Source organism: Phaenicophaeus curvirostris, chromosome 2 (assembly GCF_032191515.1).
Source record: "Phaenicophaeus curvirostris isolate KB17595 chromosome 2, BPBGC_Pcur_1.0, whole genome shotgun sequence".
Classification (NCBI taxonomy): Eukaryota; Metazoa; Chordata; class Aves; order Cuculiformes; family Cuculidae; genus Phaenicophaeus; species Phaenicophaeus curvirostris.
The window spans coordinates 48655153-48668998 of NC_091393.1; the positions used below are offsets into that span (position 1 = coordinate 48655153).

General features: G+C 38.6%; 1 protein-coding gene across 1 annotated transcript in view; it reads right to left on the bottom strand.

The window, feature by feature from the left end:
* MAP3K5 (mitogen-activated protein kinase kinase kinase 5) overlaps window positions 1-13846 on the bottom strand; it is a 104576-nt gene that overhangs the window by 55740 nt on the left and 34990 nt on the right. The window contains exons 4-7 of the mRNA XM_069851945.1: window positions 6309-6502; window positions 5875-6043; window positions 4767-4873; window positions 1219-1389 (exon numbers count right to left, since the gene is read on the bottom strand). Coding sequence (XP_069708046.1) covers window positions 1219-1389; window positions 4767-4873; window positions 5875-6043; window positions 6309-6502 — 641 coding nt within the window. The remainder of the gene's footprint in view (window positions 1-1218; window positions 1390-4766; window positions 4874-5874; window positions 6044-6308; window positions 6503-13846) is intronic.

Genomic DNA, 13846 nt, shown 5'->3' on the forward strand with positions numbered 1-13846 from the left:
AGTACATTTTTCTTTTTATACTCATTCCTGACATAAGCAAAATATTTTTTGAAAACAGAATCTTGAAAGTTTATCATAGGTTTTGCCTCAGAGGAAACAAAATTTTTCTTTAATCCAAAATTATGAAGCAACATGACAATATGCTGCATTCCTGTTACTTCAACATCTTCCAAATATCCAGCAGGCATTGCAAAACTGTGAAGCGTGATCAGCAACTATAAATGTTACTTGTACTCTGAGACCGTAAATGGTAAACAACATCTTATCTTTTACCAAAGACAGTTCTAATCTGAAGTTTCCTGTAAATGAGTGAAAAATGAAGAAGGGAGAAGAAAGCTTTCCATTCCAACCAATTACTTCAGCAGGCAGCTGATAAGCACAAGACCAGAACTAAGACCTGATGTGCCGGATGTATAAACACAGGCCCTCTATACCCTCATCTGAATCACAATGGAGAAAAGCAGCTGATCCTGATGGAAGTCTAGGATGGTTTCCAGTGCCTCCATTTCAAGTACATCACTTTTGGGAATTAAAAGCCCGGTAGAGAGACAAGAACTTTGGGGTTTTTTTAAACCTATTCAAAATAGCTCTTTAGTGCATTTCAAAAGCAATAATAAAAAGTGATAATTGCTTCTTAAATTAAGATAAGAATTTGCCTAGTCTGTTGTGTGGCTCTTTGACTATGGGTGGTCTTGTAATCCACTGTAATATTCATGTACTATATGGTAATGATGGGGTGATAAAATTTTTGCTAGCACGAGTTTGGAACAGTTACATTGCTTGTGAGCATAGAAGCCAAAACCAGACAGATTGGTACATTCTAAGCATCAGTGCAAAGCTAAACCTCAGCACATTTAAGCCTAGTTAGGTACTACCTATCAGATTACAGATATGCCAGTTGATTCATGGCTGCTATTGTCTGCCCCAGATTCCTAAATAAAATACTGTAAACAGGAGACTTCACATTTGAGAAAAATACAGTCTGATGAGAGCTACCTAAACTTTCAAGTGTCTGAGGCTCTTCAAGAACTTCACAGAACTAGAACTATGAACAACACATCCCTCACGCTTAACAAATAAATGAAGAAGATTAAAAAATTCAGTGTATCCCTTAAGGATCCCAAAGACTTAGAATAAAAAAGAGTCAAAATACATTCTTGTTTAAGAAACATTCTCTAAAGTTAGCAAAAGGACAGAGGTCAGGAAAATAGTACTCACCAGAACGTCCCTTTGTCCCTGCTTTCTGTATCTGTGAATCCAGACTCCAAAAACATGTCCTTGTAAATCCGACCAACTAGGCAGTACATATCTGAAGCTACTTTATCTTCTTGTTCTACCAGAGGAATCATAATTTCTAGAGCTTTCTGTCTGTCACCAGGCAGATTTCGCCTGTTAAAAAAAATCATTAAAAAAAAATGAAATCAATAAAGTTAACAAGTACTTTTTCATTACCGTGTTTGATAATGTATGTCTAACTTCATCAATATAAAACATGACTCCAGGCACAATGATTCTATTACATATACAGACTTCTCTCCTCTCCACTCCTTTCCATTGTGGGATACTTCATTGAAGGCCCCCAACATGTTTTCTCTCTCTCGTGAAGTATCAGCAAAGCACTGACAACAGCAACAGGAGCCTCAAGAACAATTCTTAGAAAAATCATGTTATTTTCTTACAAAATAGAAATATATAAACCTAAGTTTCATAGTGAAGATTCTTTTCATGGCAATTCATGCTTTAAGGGGAAAAAAAAAAGATTCCATCTTGTTTGTGATTTTTTTATATATATATTAAATATGAAGCAAAATAAACCCCCAAAGCACAAACCAGACTGAATTCCCATGGTAGAGAAGGTTAGGAAGCAAAGCAAATAAGGGAACATTAAGAGAAGTAGTTCAGACAAATAAGCCACATAATTGCAAGCATTAGACACGTCCTGGTGACTCATAGCTTGTATACATACACCATTCAGCATCAAGAGTTTAGAATTTTATATATATTTGTGTACTGATCAAGCAAATGATTCCTTTTTCTTAGCAAAAACTACTCTTCAGTGGTTTGAGTAGACTATTATATTTTTTTTGAGAAACCGCTTGTAGTATTTGAGTGGCCACAACTTGAATTGGGGGAAATTTAGAAAAATGTTTATCTATCTTCAAAAGCAGAGAAAGAATAGATTCTATTTGATCAGAGGTTCAGTAATGGATTCTTTTTTTCCCTCAGCAAGAACATATCAAAGTTTTGATGCACCTGCACAGGCAGCATCAATGTCAAACCTGAGAGATCAGAGCATGTCTACTGTCCATGATACTCAAGTTTGTGAGCTCTGAGCTCATGTATGCAGCTCCAAAAGGAAGTGTTATAGAAGAAAGATTTAAATTAGTGGAATACGTAGCAGAGGAAGAATGAGCACTTGCTTCTTAACAAAAATAATAAAGAAAACAGAGCTAAAGTACTTTTTTGAGCAAGCAGTATAAACTGCTTTCCTGAGCAAAAACCCCCAAATAGCTGGCAAGCCTGGGCCAACCTCTGTTGAAGTCTCAGCCCGATGAGAAAGATAAATGAAACCCAGTGCCCTCTCTTCCCAATCTTCAGTCCAGTAAAATTCTAACAAATTAGGAAATTCCTACTCAGACTACAGAGCTGCAGTAGGCTACCCAAGTACTTCTAGAGGGGCACAGCAAGGCTGGTTTACTTATGAGACGGACAAGTGTTCCAAATCCTAGGGAGAGAAATCAAGCTCTCCTGGCTGAGCAAATACAAGCGTCCTTCAGGTCTGTGTTATTTTGGTTCCGCTGCCTACTGGCCACTTACCCAGCTATTGAGGGTTTGCTTCCTTTTTTTTCTCTCCTCTCATACTGACCACTCAAGTAAAGCAACAAGGGCAAGTCTACAGCTTCTTTACATTTTTCAGCTGACTTTCATTACAGAGGAGTGAGTTTCAGAATGGAATTTCATACTCTTCCACGTCCTGTATCAACTACTACTAATCCAGATCAAACCAATAGCTACTTGAATTTAATGAGATCAAAACCAGTAAAGCATAGGAGTGTCTTGCAATATGAGCCATTTGCACTTCATTGGTCCTCTAAGACAGAGGTCCTGACTTTTCTTTCTGCTTATTCTTCCATCATCAATGCCCTCACACACTCTATTGATTTAGGTCAGACTAATCCTGACTAATTGAGTTGCACAATCCTTCCGTACTAGTGACCTGGATTAGATGCAAGAGGGCCAGTTTCTTCCACAGCAAACACTCAGATGTGCAGTGTATTCCAGACCTGTCTTAGCTCAGGAAACATTCTCCATGTTCCCAAAAAGGTGAAAGTTACAATTAGCCCAAGTAATGACTTCTTGGCATACACCAAAGCATGAACATTTTCAAGGCTGTCATGGATTCCAGTCGAATTTACAATCTCGAGAAAGGACAGAGGGGAAAAATCTATCTGAATTCCTTTGGAGGTACTGTGCAGATGATTTGTATGCCAGATACTCTCAAAGGCTACATCTTACATCTATAAAATACGGTCTTTCAGTCTGAAAGAAGTCCCAAAAGAACCAGGATAGTATAAGAATCTGCCTGAAAAGTTTACACTGGAGATCTGCAGGTTTTTTTAGTACCCCAGTGAACTAGTCGAGTCCTGTTTTCAAAGGCGACTTTGTTTTAGAAAACAGTGACCTTGGGGTTTAAATAAGTTGTTAAAATTCCAAGGTACACATAGTGGCTTTTGTGAAAGCTATGTAGAAGTGGCAGATATGTGCTGGATTATTTCATTTGCAAAGCTCCACATATGGCAAAGCAGGAACAAAAAGGCACTGTATTTGTACCTTCACATACCTGGTACAAAAGGGCAAGAAAGGATCCAGGAATAGAAAAAGCAATGGCAGACAGCTTTCTTTTGTTTGCTTTACTTTTGTTCTAGAAATAGGTTTATTTTTTTCAACTAATTGCTTGTGGCATATTTTTGTTTATCACTTTGACGTGATAGGCATTTTTGAGCCTCCTTGGGAGAACCTGAATTAAAATACTCAAATCTGTGAGAGAAGCAAAAACACCTGTAGACATTTTCTGTATCTCAGAGTTTCAATGCCTGAAGACACCTGGTCTACTCTTCTAAACGTCAATAGCAAAACATTCATTGTGGTTAACAGCAAGGGAACAGAAAACCTCTGCAATTTCCTTTCAAAAATTGCCATTTTAATGTCTCACCCAATTGCCAGTGTCCTAGGGAAAAAAGTCTGGGCTTGGCTCTCATTTAAGCCAAGAAAGTAGTGCATATTGCTGCATGTGGCACATTTTATGCACGTTATCAGAGGACATGAAAAAATTGTTTATTATTATAATATAATAAAAACTACCAATAGACATTTGATAAAAAGTTCTCCTTCTATCTTCTTAAACTAGCAGAACTTGGCCTTGTCTAAGCTAGCACAAATGCCACAGCACCTCCACTCAAGCTGCAAAGTTAAAGGTGGATTTTAGAAAGGTGAAATACCTCTAGGTATTCATTTACTCTGATTTAGGTATTAAAATGAAAAAATGAAAAATGGAAAGACAAATCAAACATTTATGCTTAAAGGAAGAGGAATGTCACAGTGTGAAAGCTTAGAATGATCATGAAGCTCAGGATCCCCAAACTTACTTCAGTAAAAACCCTACATCTGTGTATGAAGATTCCAGTAATGAAATTTCACCCGGGATTCCTAACTCTATGTGAAGTTCTGATTTCTGTTCAACGGTAGAAAGAAGGGTAGGCTCTTACCTGTTCAGCGCAAACGCATAATGAAACCTCACATGGTGGTGGGAAGCCAAGTCAAAAGTAGGCAGTTTTTCTAGTGTTTTCACCAATTTCACAATGGAATCATAATCCTTCCAAAAGAAGGGAATAATGAAAGATTAGGTGGCTGTATTGGGGTATGCCTACATAAATTCCTCTTAGAACTACGCACCTAATATTCCATCCTAAGAAGTATTTGCAGTTCATAGTAAGTGTTATGGATTTCAGTTTCTTCAAACTGTAAATGGCCCAAGCATTCACTAGAAGCCTGAATATGCACAGCTTTTAGCACGGAAGTACAATTTTGTCTCCTGTACTGCATCAGTGTGGACTTGTGAAATTTTAGTATGTATATTTCACAACTAAAGTTAGCTTCAGGGACTGAACACCTATCAGTGCTCATATTCGACAGGCATTACAATACTACTGCATCTGAATTAAGGCATCTCAAAACTTCGAAGTAGGTATGAATTAAAAAATAAAAAAAGACTCTTTCAATATCACAGTTTTTTTAAAGTGGTTTACTTGCTGACATATTAAAAAAGCAAAACACAACAACAAAAATAACCCCAAGACCCTAAAAAACCAAGAAAAACCACTGCACCCCGCCAAAATCTTCACTCTGTTTGAGGAGCAACAGTTGAAATATATATAACGAAATAAGCAAGTACTAGCACCACTCAGACAAGACCAAGTGCATATGAACATGCCATGAGAAATGTCACAAGTGTGGTACCAAAACTCACTCATAATAAGAATACTTATACATATCAATAGCAGAATGCTATGATAACCTTTAAGAACAACACACTACAGGCTATGAATCACATGGTAATGCTGAGATGGAAGAGTTACAATATGTTGTGGACTTTCTAGGTGTTGTTATAAAGTAAAATAACTTTTCTGCTGTGTAAAAGCACATCATAAACGGTGGAACTACAAAATAAAGTAAGAAGCATCAATAAAGATACTGCAAAAATTTTTACTAGCATATATTTTTAGCAAATCTGTCCAAAAATGCACTAAAAATTTCACTGATAAATAAAACTCAATTTCCTGTGGTTTAGATGATCTTTGAGCACAGAGTTCATACCTGGATGTCTCTGTAGGACAGCAGCAAGTTTATTACAATGTCAGCAGACAATACTTCAACATTATCAACTCGCTGTCGAATCCTTGCCAGCTCTGCTGCAAGCTCTTTGCCCGTGTAGAGGGTACGCGCCTTCCTGATGTCGTTCAGAATGGATTCTCGGAAATACTGGCTGGAGAGGAAGAACTTCAGATCAGCAGTTTGAAACAGGTTCCTTGCATTTGTTTTTCTGGCCCTGAAGCTCTCCCGCAATGAATATGTGGAACATTTATTGATAGAGCAGTGCCAATGGAGAGATTTGCTCAAGATAAATTATTCATTATCAATTTGTCTCAACAGAAGGCAAAACATCACATCACCCTGAAGCAAGAGCCTGGCATTTATATTGCCAGAAGAAGTACATTAATTTCACACAGGGGTACAAAAAGCCTACTCACCTTGAACTGGCCTGTGCCACCTTCAAGAGCTGAATAAATCGATCCACCAGAGGTAAGCATATAGGCCCAAGCAGTGACTCAAAACTGGGCTGCATCAGTTCTGTTAGTCCCTTCATAAAACTGCTATCACAGCAGTACACCTTGTTATGTGGAGTTATCATATAAGGAACAAATATGTAGTTACCAGTGCACATCTGTAAGGAAATAAGGTGTAATATTTAGGGCACTTATGGTCTGACAAGCCTAAGCATAAAATGCCTGCATATACTGCCTGCAGAATTTCACCTGTTAAATCTAAGGGAGATCTGCTGCTTATGTCAGCAAGATCAATATTTTATCCGTGAAGCTTAGGAACTACATAAATTCATTTTTCATTTCAAATATGATACGCGCCTGAAATGTATTCTTCCAGATTTCTGAACTGCATCCTGTAATATGAGTCTTTTTAGAAGCACCACATTAACCTTAAAATAGTCACTGGCTCAAAAGAGAAGCAATTCCAAAGGTACACCCTAGTCACCCCAAAGAGTCAGATGGACTCAAGTGAAGCTGACATACACTCTTTTCAAGGTGACTGATGTTCAGAAGAGAGCAAGCACTGCAACTGAGTATAATTCGGCTTACAGATGTGAAAACAATAACACAAGCTAGATGACTCACAACAGAAAATTTGTACAGAAAACTAATCCTCATATGAACTGCAAAATGACTCAAATAGTTTAGCATAACAAAGACAAATGGAATTCCCTGCTATGGAGCAAACTTTCCTGGCCAGTGGGACTTAAAACTATGCACATTTCAAACTAATCACTTACGGAATGTTTTAGCATTGACAAACAGCATTGATTTCTATATATCAATGTATGACAGATACTTTGCTAAACAAAATAATTTATCTTCCAGGAAAGAGGGAGGCAAGATGTCTGGTGTCTGTGGTATGCGTGTAAATACAGATTTATGCACAAAGAAAGCTTGTTGAATATTTGTGGTTCTGAAGGGTCTTAACTATGAGAAGTACACCATCAAAACTAGGAGGAGTTCTGCCATTTGGCTCTTAAAGCTCAGACTCCACTACTGAAGTGGCCAGCAGACCAGCAAGAAAAGCCCTAAAGAAGCAAGTCTTGAGACCCATCATGTTGGTACCCCTACATTACTTCCAAGGTTAATTACTCTCTAGTCAGCTTGTTCTGCTCTCCCAGAAGTTAACAGAGCAACGAGGACATCACTTCAGAAACTCCCATAGCAAGGAGAGTTCCATGCATTGAGAGAGCAGTGACTGATTAGTTTTCAAATGCACAACAACAGCTGTGTACTTAAAACATGTGTTTTAACATATATTATTAGATTTTTAAAACATGGAAGGATTGAGGTACTCTAGTCTGTATAAACGTATGTGTACAGATAAATCAGTAACACGTTTCTGGACACATCAGAGACTGGCTATGAAGAGTACAGGAATTACCTTCTTTTGTTTTAGTTATACCTATTATACTATGAAACTATAAGACCTCACTATAAAGGCAATCCCACCTCAATTTTGAGGGATATTGACAAATATAGAGAGGAGGGTGCTGGCCTCTTCTCCCAAGTGACAGGGGACAGGACAAGGAGGAATGGCCTCAAGCTCTGCCGGGGGGGTGCAGGCTGGATATCAGGAAAAAAAATTTCACAGAAAGGGTCATCGGGCACTGGCTGCCCAGGGAGGTGGTTGAGTCACCATCCCTGGAGTTATCTAAAAGACGGGTAGACAAGGTGCTCAGGGACATGGCTTACTGGCGGACAGGAATGGTTGAACTAGATGATCCAAGAGGTCTTTTCCAACTTGGTGATTCTATGATTCTGCGAAGTATGAGCAGTGGTTAACTTGGCCTGCGCTTTCAGATCAGCTGAACTAGTTATATCTACGAGCCACCATTAAGCACAGGCAGACTATTCTATAGCTCACCGTTTTTAAACAATGGAGAAAAAGCTTGGGAAGTCAGAGCTAAGAGAAAGGGTGAAGTAGCTACAGATACCCTAGGGTAAGCATTTTACTTCCTGATGTTTATTCAGTGCATTAAAAATAAATTCAAGACCGCTTTATCCTGGTTTCAGCAGGAATAGAGTTCATTTTCCCCCTAGTAGTTGGTATAATGCTTTGTTTTGGATCTAGGATGAGAACAATGTTAATACAGTGATGTTTTAGTTGTTTCCAAGCAGTGCTTATGTTAAAGTCAAGGACTCTTCAGCTTCTCATACTGCCCTGTCAGCAAGGAGGCTGGAGGTACACAAGAAGCTGGAAGGGAACAGAACCAGGACAGCTGCTCCAAGCTGGCTAAAGAGTTATTCCATACCATATGACATTGTGCCCAGCATATATAAATGGGGGGGAGGAATCGGGGAGAGGAGGGGGAGCTGGCCAGGTGGTGGTACCTGCTGCATGGGGACAGGTTGGGTATTGGTCAGTGGGTAGTGAGCAATTGCATTGTGCATCACTTGTTTAGTATATTCTTTTATCATTATCATTATTATTATTATCCTTTCCTTTTCTGTCCTATTAAATTGCCTTTATCTCAACTCATGAGTTTTACCTTTTATTTTGTCCCCCCAATTCTCTTCCTCATCCCTCTTGGAGGCGGGGGGGGCATCAGCAAATGGCTGTGTGTTCAGCTGCCTGCCATGCTAATCCCCGACAGCCTGTAGAAAGGCCGTCTCAGACCTCTGGCACAGCGTTTCCAAAGTTCAGGTCTTAATTAAAGATCAACTCTGAAAAAAGATTTCCAGATTTGAAATCCACATAGCCAAAGTTTATCCTGGCATAACGGTCAGGCAACCTACAGAGACAGTACTAGAATCTTCAGAAATAATCCTAGGCACAGGAAAACTACTCTTCTCTCAGAGGCCAAGTACCTGAGCCCATTACTGAGCAAGAGCTCTTATAAACTGATCCCAAGTGCACCTTCTGTAGGAAGTAGGAATCTATTTCAGTGGAATAAGAGCCAGCAAAAAGTAGTTTACATGCATTTTCCCTGTTACCTGAGAGGTATGGGTATAAAGGCCTGCTATAGAAGACATGAAGACCCAGTAGCTTTTGGCAGCAGTTGACAAGCAAGAACTTAACAGGGAAAGACAGGAGAAACCACTATATGTGAAGAAAGCAAAAGAAAATAAAATCAATTTACAGTTGTTCAGAGGGCCCCCCGGGTTCTTGGCTAATTGTCTTAGGGTAGAATCTCATCTTCGTCCTCGGTGGCAAGAAATGTGGGAACACAGTGGCCTTTCCCTCAGCCACAGCATTACTTTGGTTGTTAACCTAACCTAGACAGTTATGTTCTATATCTATGAAACCTCAAATCTGGATGAAATTCATCAGACAAAAAAGGCAGATACAGAAAGAGGGTGGAAAGTGAAGAAAACCAGTACAAGCTCTTAAGTTTAAATTCCTTAGGAAAGAGGCTTTATAAAATCAAATAGAAAAAGAAGTCCCATACAGTAAAGTTAAGAAATATAAGAAATATTGACCTCAATTTCACCCTCCTAGCTAAAGAGTACATTAGATATTTAACATCTGAACCTGACAAATGCAGACATGCAGTAGCTCTGGTGACAAAAGCATAAAAGAATCAAAAGTTAGATATTATTTACTAAAGATGGTAGTGGAAGAAAGATAACAGTGACAGCAAGACTGCTCTTGCATAAAAACATCTACAGCATCCCACTATGGAGAAACATATTTTGTCATCATCACAAAGTCTAACCCCAAAGAGCCCAACCTTGACTGCATTTGAGGACTGATTGGGATGTGAGCCCAAGAGGACCAGGGGGACTGTGGGGCCAGCAGCTAAGAAGCTGTTCCAGTGTCAATACAGCTGTAAACCTTCCCCAAAGCAGAGTGTGTGACTTGTTTCTTTCCTCATTCACAGACCAGCTTCTGTCTCAGCCACTTTTACTTTCTTTCTCACCTTTCTTTATCAAGATCCGGTGGGTCTTTTCCAACCTGGTGATTCTATGATTCTAAAATACAAACTACATTAACTGAAGTCAGAGTGGATCAGGTGGCCTTTCTGACACACATTTCCTATCTGCTCACTCATTGCTTTACATTTTGACTCAGTGCACACTATTCCAATTGGAAGTTTAAATATATTCCACTTATCCTATTAAAATCCGCTGTGTATCAGTCCATCCCAGCTCATCTCAAACACTCTGACATTTTCTCCTAACTCTAATTAGCCTCACTCTGTATTCTAAGTTTGCTGAGCACCCAAGATCTAATTGTTGTTTTCCTTTGATCCATTCCTCTGAATTACTTTAATTGTATATAGTATGGCAATAGAATCAAGCCATTCAAGAAAAACAGGCAAGTTTTGAAGAAGGAACACCTTAAATCCAATTGCAATATTCTCAGTTATGTTTATATTCTATACAAAAATGTGAATAGCATGAAGGGGCTTCAAAAGTAGGTGAGAATAGGCCACCCCACTCAACAAAAGGTGCTAAAGTCTCATTTTTCAACCCTCTTTCTTAATAAATCCCTCATTATTTATGATGCAAAAGCTCAGATTACAGTAATGAAAGTTATAAAGTGACTGCAGATCACCTGAGTTGTAAACTGTAATCTATCAGGGCCTGGGACAGGCCATGAGTGTGCACACAGATAATTACTACAGTGCAGCCTGATGCACAAAAACTCAGAACATTAGATAAGGTTAACTTGGCCTGAGCTTTCGGATCAGTTGAACTAGTTATATCTAGGAGATATAAATACATATCTTTGAAGGCTGTAGGCCAACATGCTCAGTACCTGGCAACACCAGTCCACCTTTTGAAAGACAGTCTCTGTCACAGCCCATTTAATCAAATCAGTCGGACTAATCAGATGGCAGAAGTACTGGCTAGAGCCAGCTACATATGCATAAATGTTTACTGAAGTGACACAATCAGTACTTCATTTTTGCAAAAGTTTTAATTGATTTATATTTTTGTAGTGTCCCTTCCTAACTTATTTTACAAAAATAAAAAATTCCAGAGTGTGTGTAATTTCAGTTTTAATACAGCTATAAGATTGTCTTAATAGCTCTACAGTTACAGAATTTAAGAATATGCTGTTCCTAGCTAGAACCATTGGTCACTGGAACGTTAAGCACTTCCTTGTTGTTTGATATCTTTTCTTAGCTTCTGAAAACAAATTAATATAGCACTTGTTTGCATTTAATAGATTATAAAAATGTATAGTACATAGGTATATTTTACTGATCACAGTAAGAATATAGAACAGCCCTTCTTTCAATATCCCTAATACAGAACTGTTGCTTCTGGAAGGGGCAGCCTTTTGGAAACTCAATTTGTAGACAATGTCTTATTAGAAAGAACACCATGCAATAAAGTAAAAACTATTCTCTCCCTCACAAGTACATCTGACATAGTACAAAAGATTCTTCTCTGAAAGTCATACAGGTAAAGAAGACACAGTGCTATACAAATGAGCATTTGAGTTTTGCCCAATCAATTCTCAGACCTTGAATATTCCTTCAAAAGGAGGGAGAAAATCTTCAGAATCTCAAGAAGTCAATGGCATGCAGTCCTCTCAACTCCCTGAAATCTTTACTAACACTGCTTTGTTGGAACCACTTAACAGTCAAATATTCACAAATAAAAGAAAGCTGCTTTCAAAGACAAAAATTGTCAAAGAAAAAATTCCCCCCACCAAAGCCATGACACTTTACTCATGGATGGGACAATCTGGCAGAATGCCATCTACTTGCCTAAGCTTTAGGCCAGCATCCACCAGCATAACTTTTTTTTTAATAAATAAAATCAGCCAAGGCAATAAAAATAGGCAGTATCACACACAGTAGGAACTGTTCTTCCCACTGACTCTCCTGTAATTAAGATCAGCATTTTTGCATTTCTCCTGGTAGCTCTTTCGAGAAATATCTGCTCTAATTCTAATTCTTCTGATGAGATTTTTCTTACAGGTAATTATCTGAATGCACACAGTGTTGCATGTAGCAGATGGCAAAACCCTAAACCAAGTTATTAAATCTATTCCCATCATCCCCCAAATTCACAGTAAATCAACATCTGCTGATGTTTTAATGAATACAGACTCAGTCTGGGTCTAGTTTAAATCCCATTCACATGAATGACAGCTTTGGTACTGAATTGAAAAGGAACACAAGGAAGCCCTCACACCTCAAATGAACCAAAGCACAGAGACTGGGTCTATCCTTTTAAATACTTCCTGTTTTCTTTGGGAATATATTCTTTCTTTATATGTCCAGCAAAACATTCTGCTGCAGCTATGCCACATCCTAAATGCTTGATTAAAATCAGCACATACTCCATACGGTTCTTTCATCATATTCACATAGGAAAAAACCTCTAACTTTTTCCAAGGAAAGTATGTGCCAAGTATGCCAGATAAAGAATTCAAAGAATGAAAGAACAAGCAAGAGATACCGATGTATCATAAATAGCAATAAATACTAGAGTTGTCATTATCAACAAAATATCACATTTTTACATACTTGGATACCAAAAATCAAACTGCCCCCAAGCCGTTTGTGATCTGAGTGAGGAGCATTAAAAATATTTCCCTCCCATTTCCACAGTGAAAGTGACCAATAGCTAAATACACGCTGTGGGATCTACAGTCTTCTAGCAGTATCTATACTGAGATTCCAGGCTTTCAGATGTCTCTGACATGCCTCATCCAAGGTCACTCACTCTCATGTTCCTATTGAAGGAGCACTACAGCAAACTGTCTCCCAAGCTACACTTCAAAGAGGAGGGAGTTAAGAAGGAATGTGGAAAACCATTAAAAATTACAATCTCCGATCCCTCCCAGTGTCAGAAACGGAAAATATTGAAAAGAGTCCTCAGCCATAAAACATTAACCTTGTAGCTTAATCAGTAACACCTGCAAGTCAGCTGCCCAGCAGAAGGGTTCCCATTGCCTCCAGATCAGGCCAGCAGCTGTACCATGGTCTCACATCCCAGGCAGTTCCTGAGGCCACTTATCAGTGCACCTTGGCGCACGCAAGCAATCTGAGCTGCAAGGTGACACTGTGTTGAGGTGTTACTAACTGCAATTGGTTGCAAAACTTAAGTATAGTACATGTACATTAAAATTCCTCAGATTCAACAAGAAGTGAAACAACCAAAAAAAAAAACCCAAACCAAAACTGTATAAATGGCATTTGGAACCTAACCTGCACCTTCTCTCCAAAGTTGGTAAGATCCAAACCAAGGAAAATTAAAATTAAATAAAAACTGGTGAACTGAAAACAGCAAAGTACATGAACTGTGACCTTTACACCAAAATCTTCTTGTGACTGAAACTCTTCACTAGCGATTTCTAGAATGCCTCTGCTGCTTGGTTGACCTCAAACATCAGATAACACCAAAACCTAAACTTAAGCTTTCAAATATCAAAGTAACTGCCTCCTGTCAAAGTACCACTCCCTGTAAAAATGTATGGTTTTGGTATTACTGCAATATTTGGAAAAGGTCCAGCTAAATAGCTATAAAGCCACATACAACAGGAAACAAGCCTA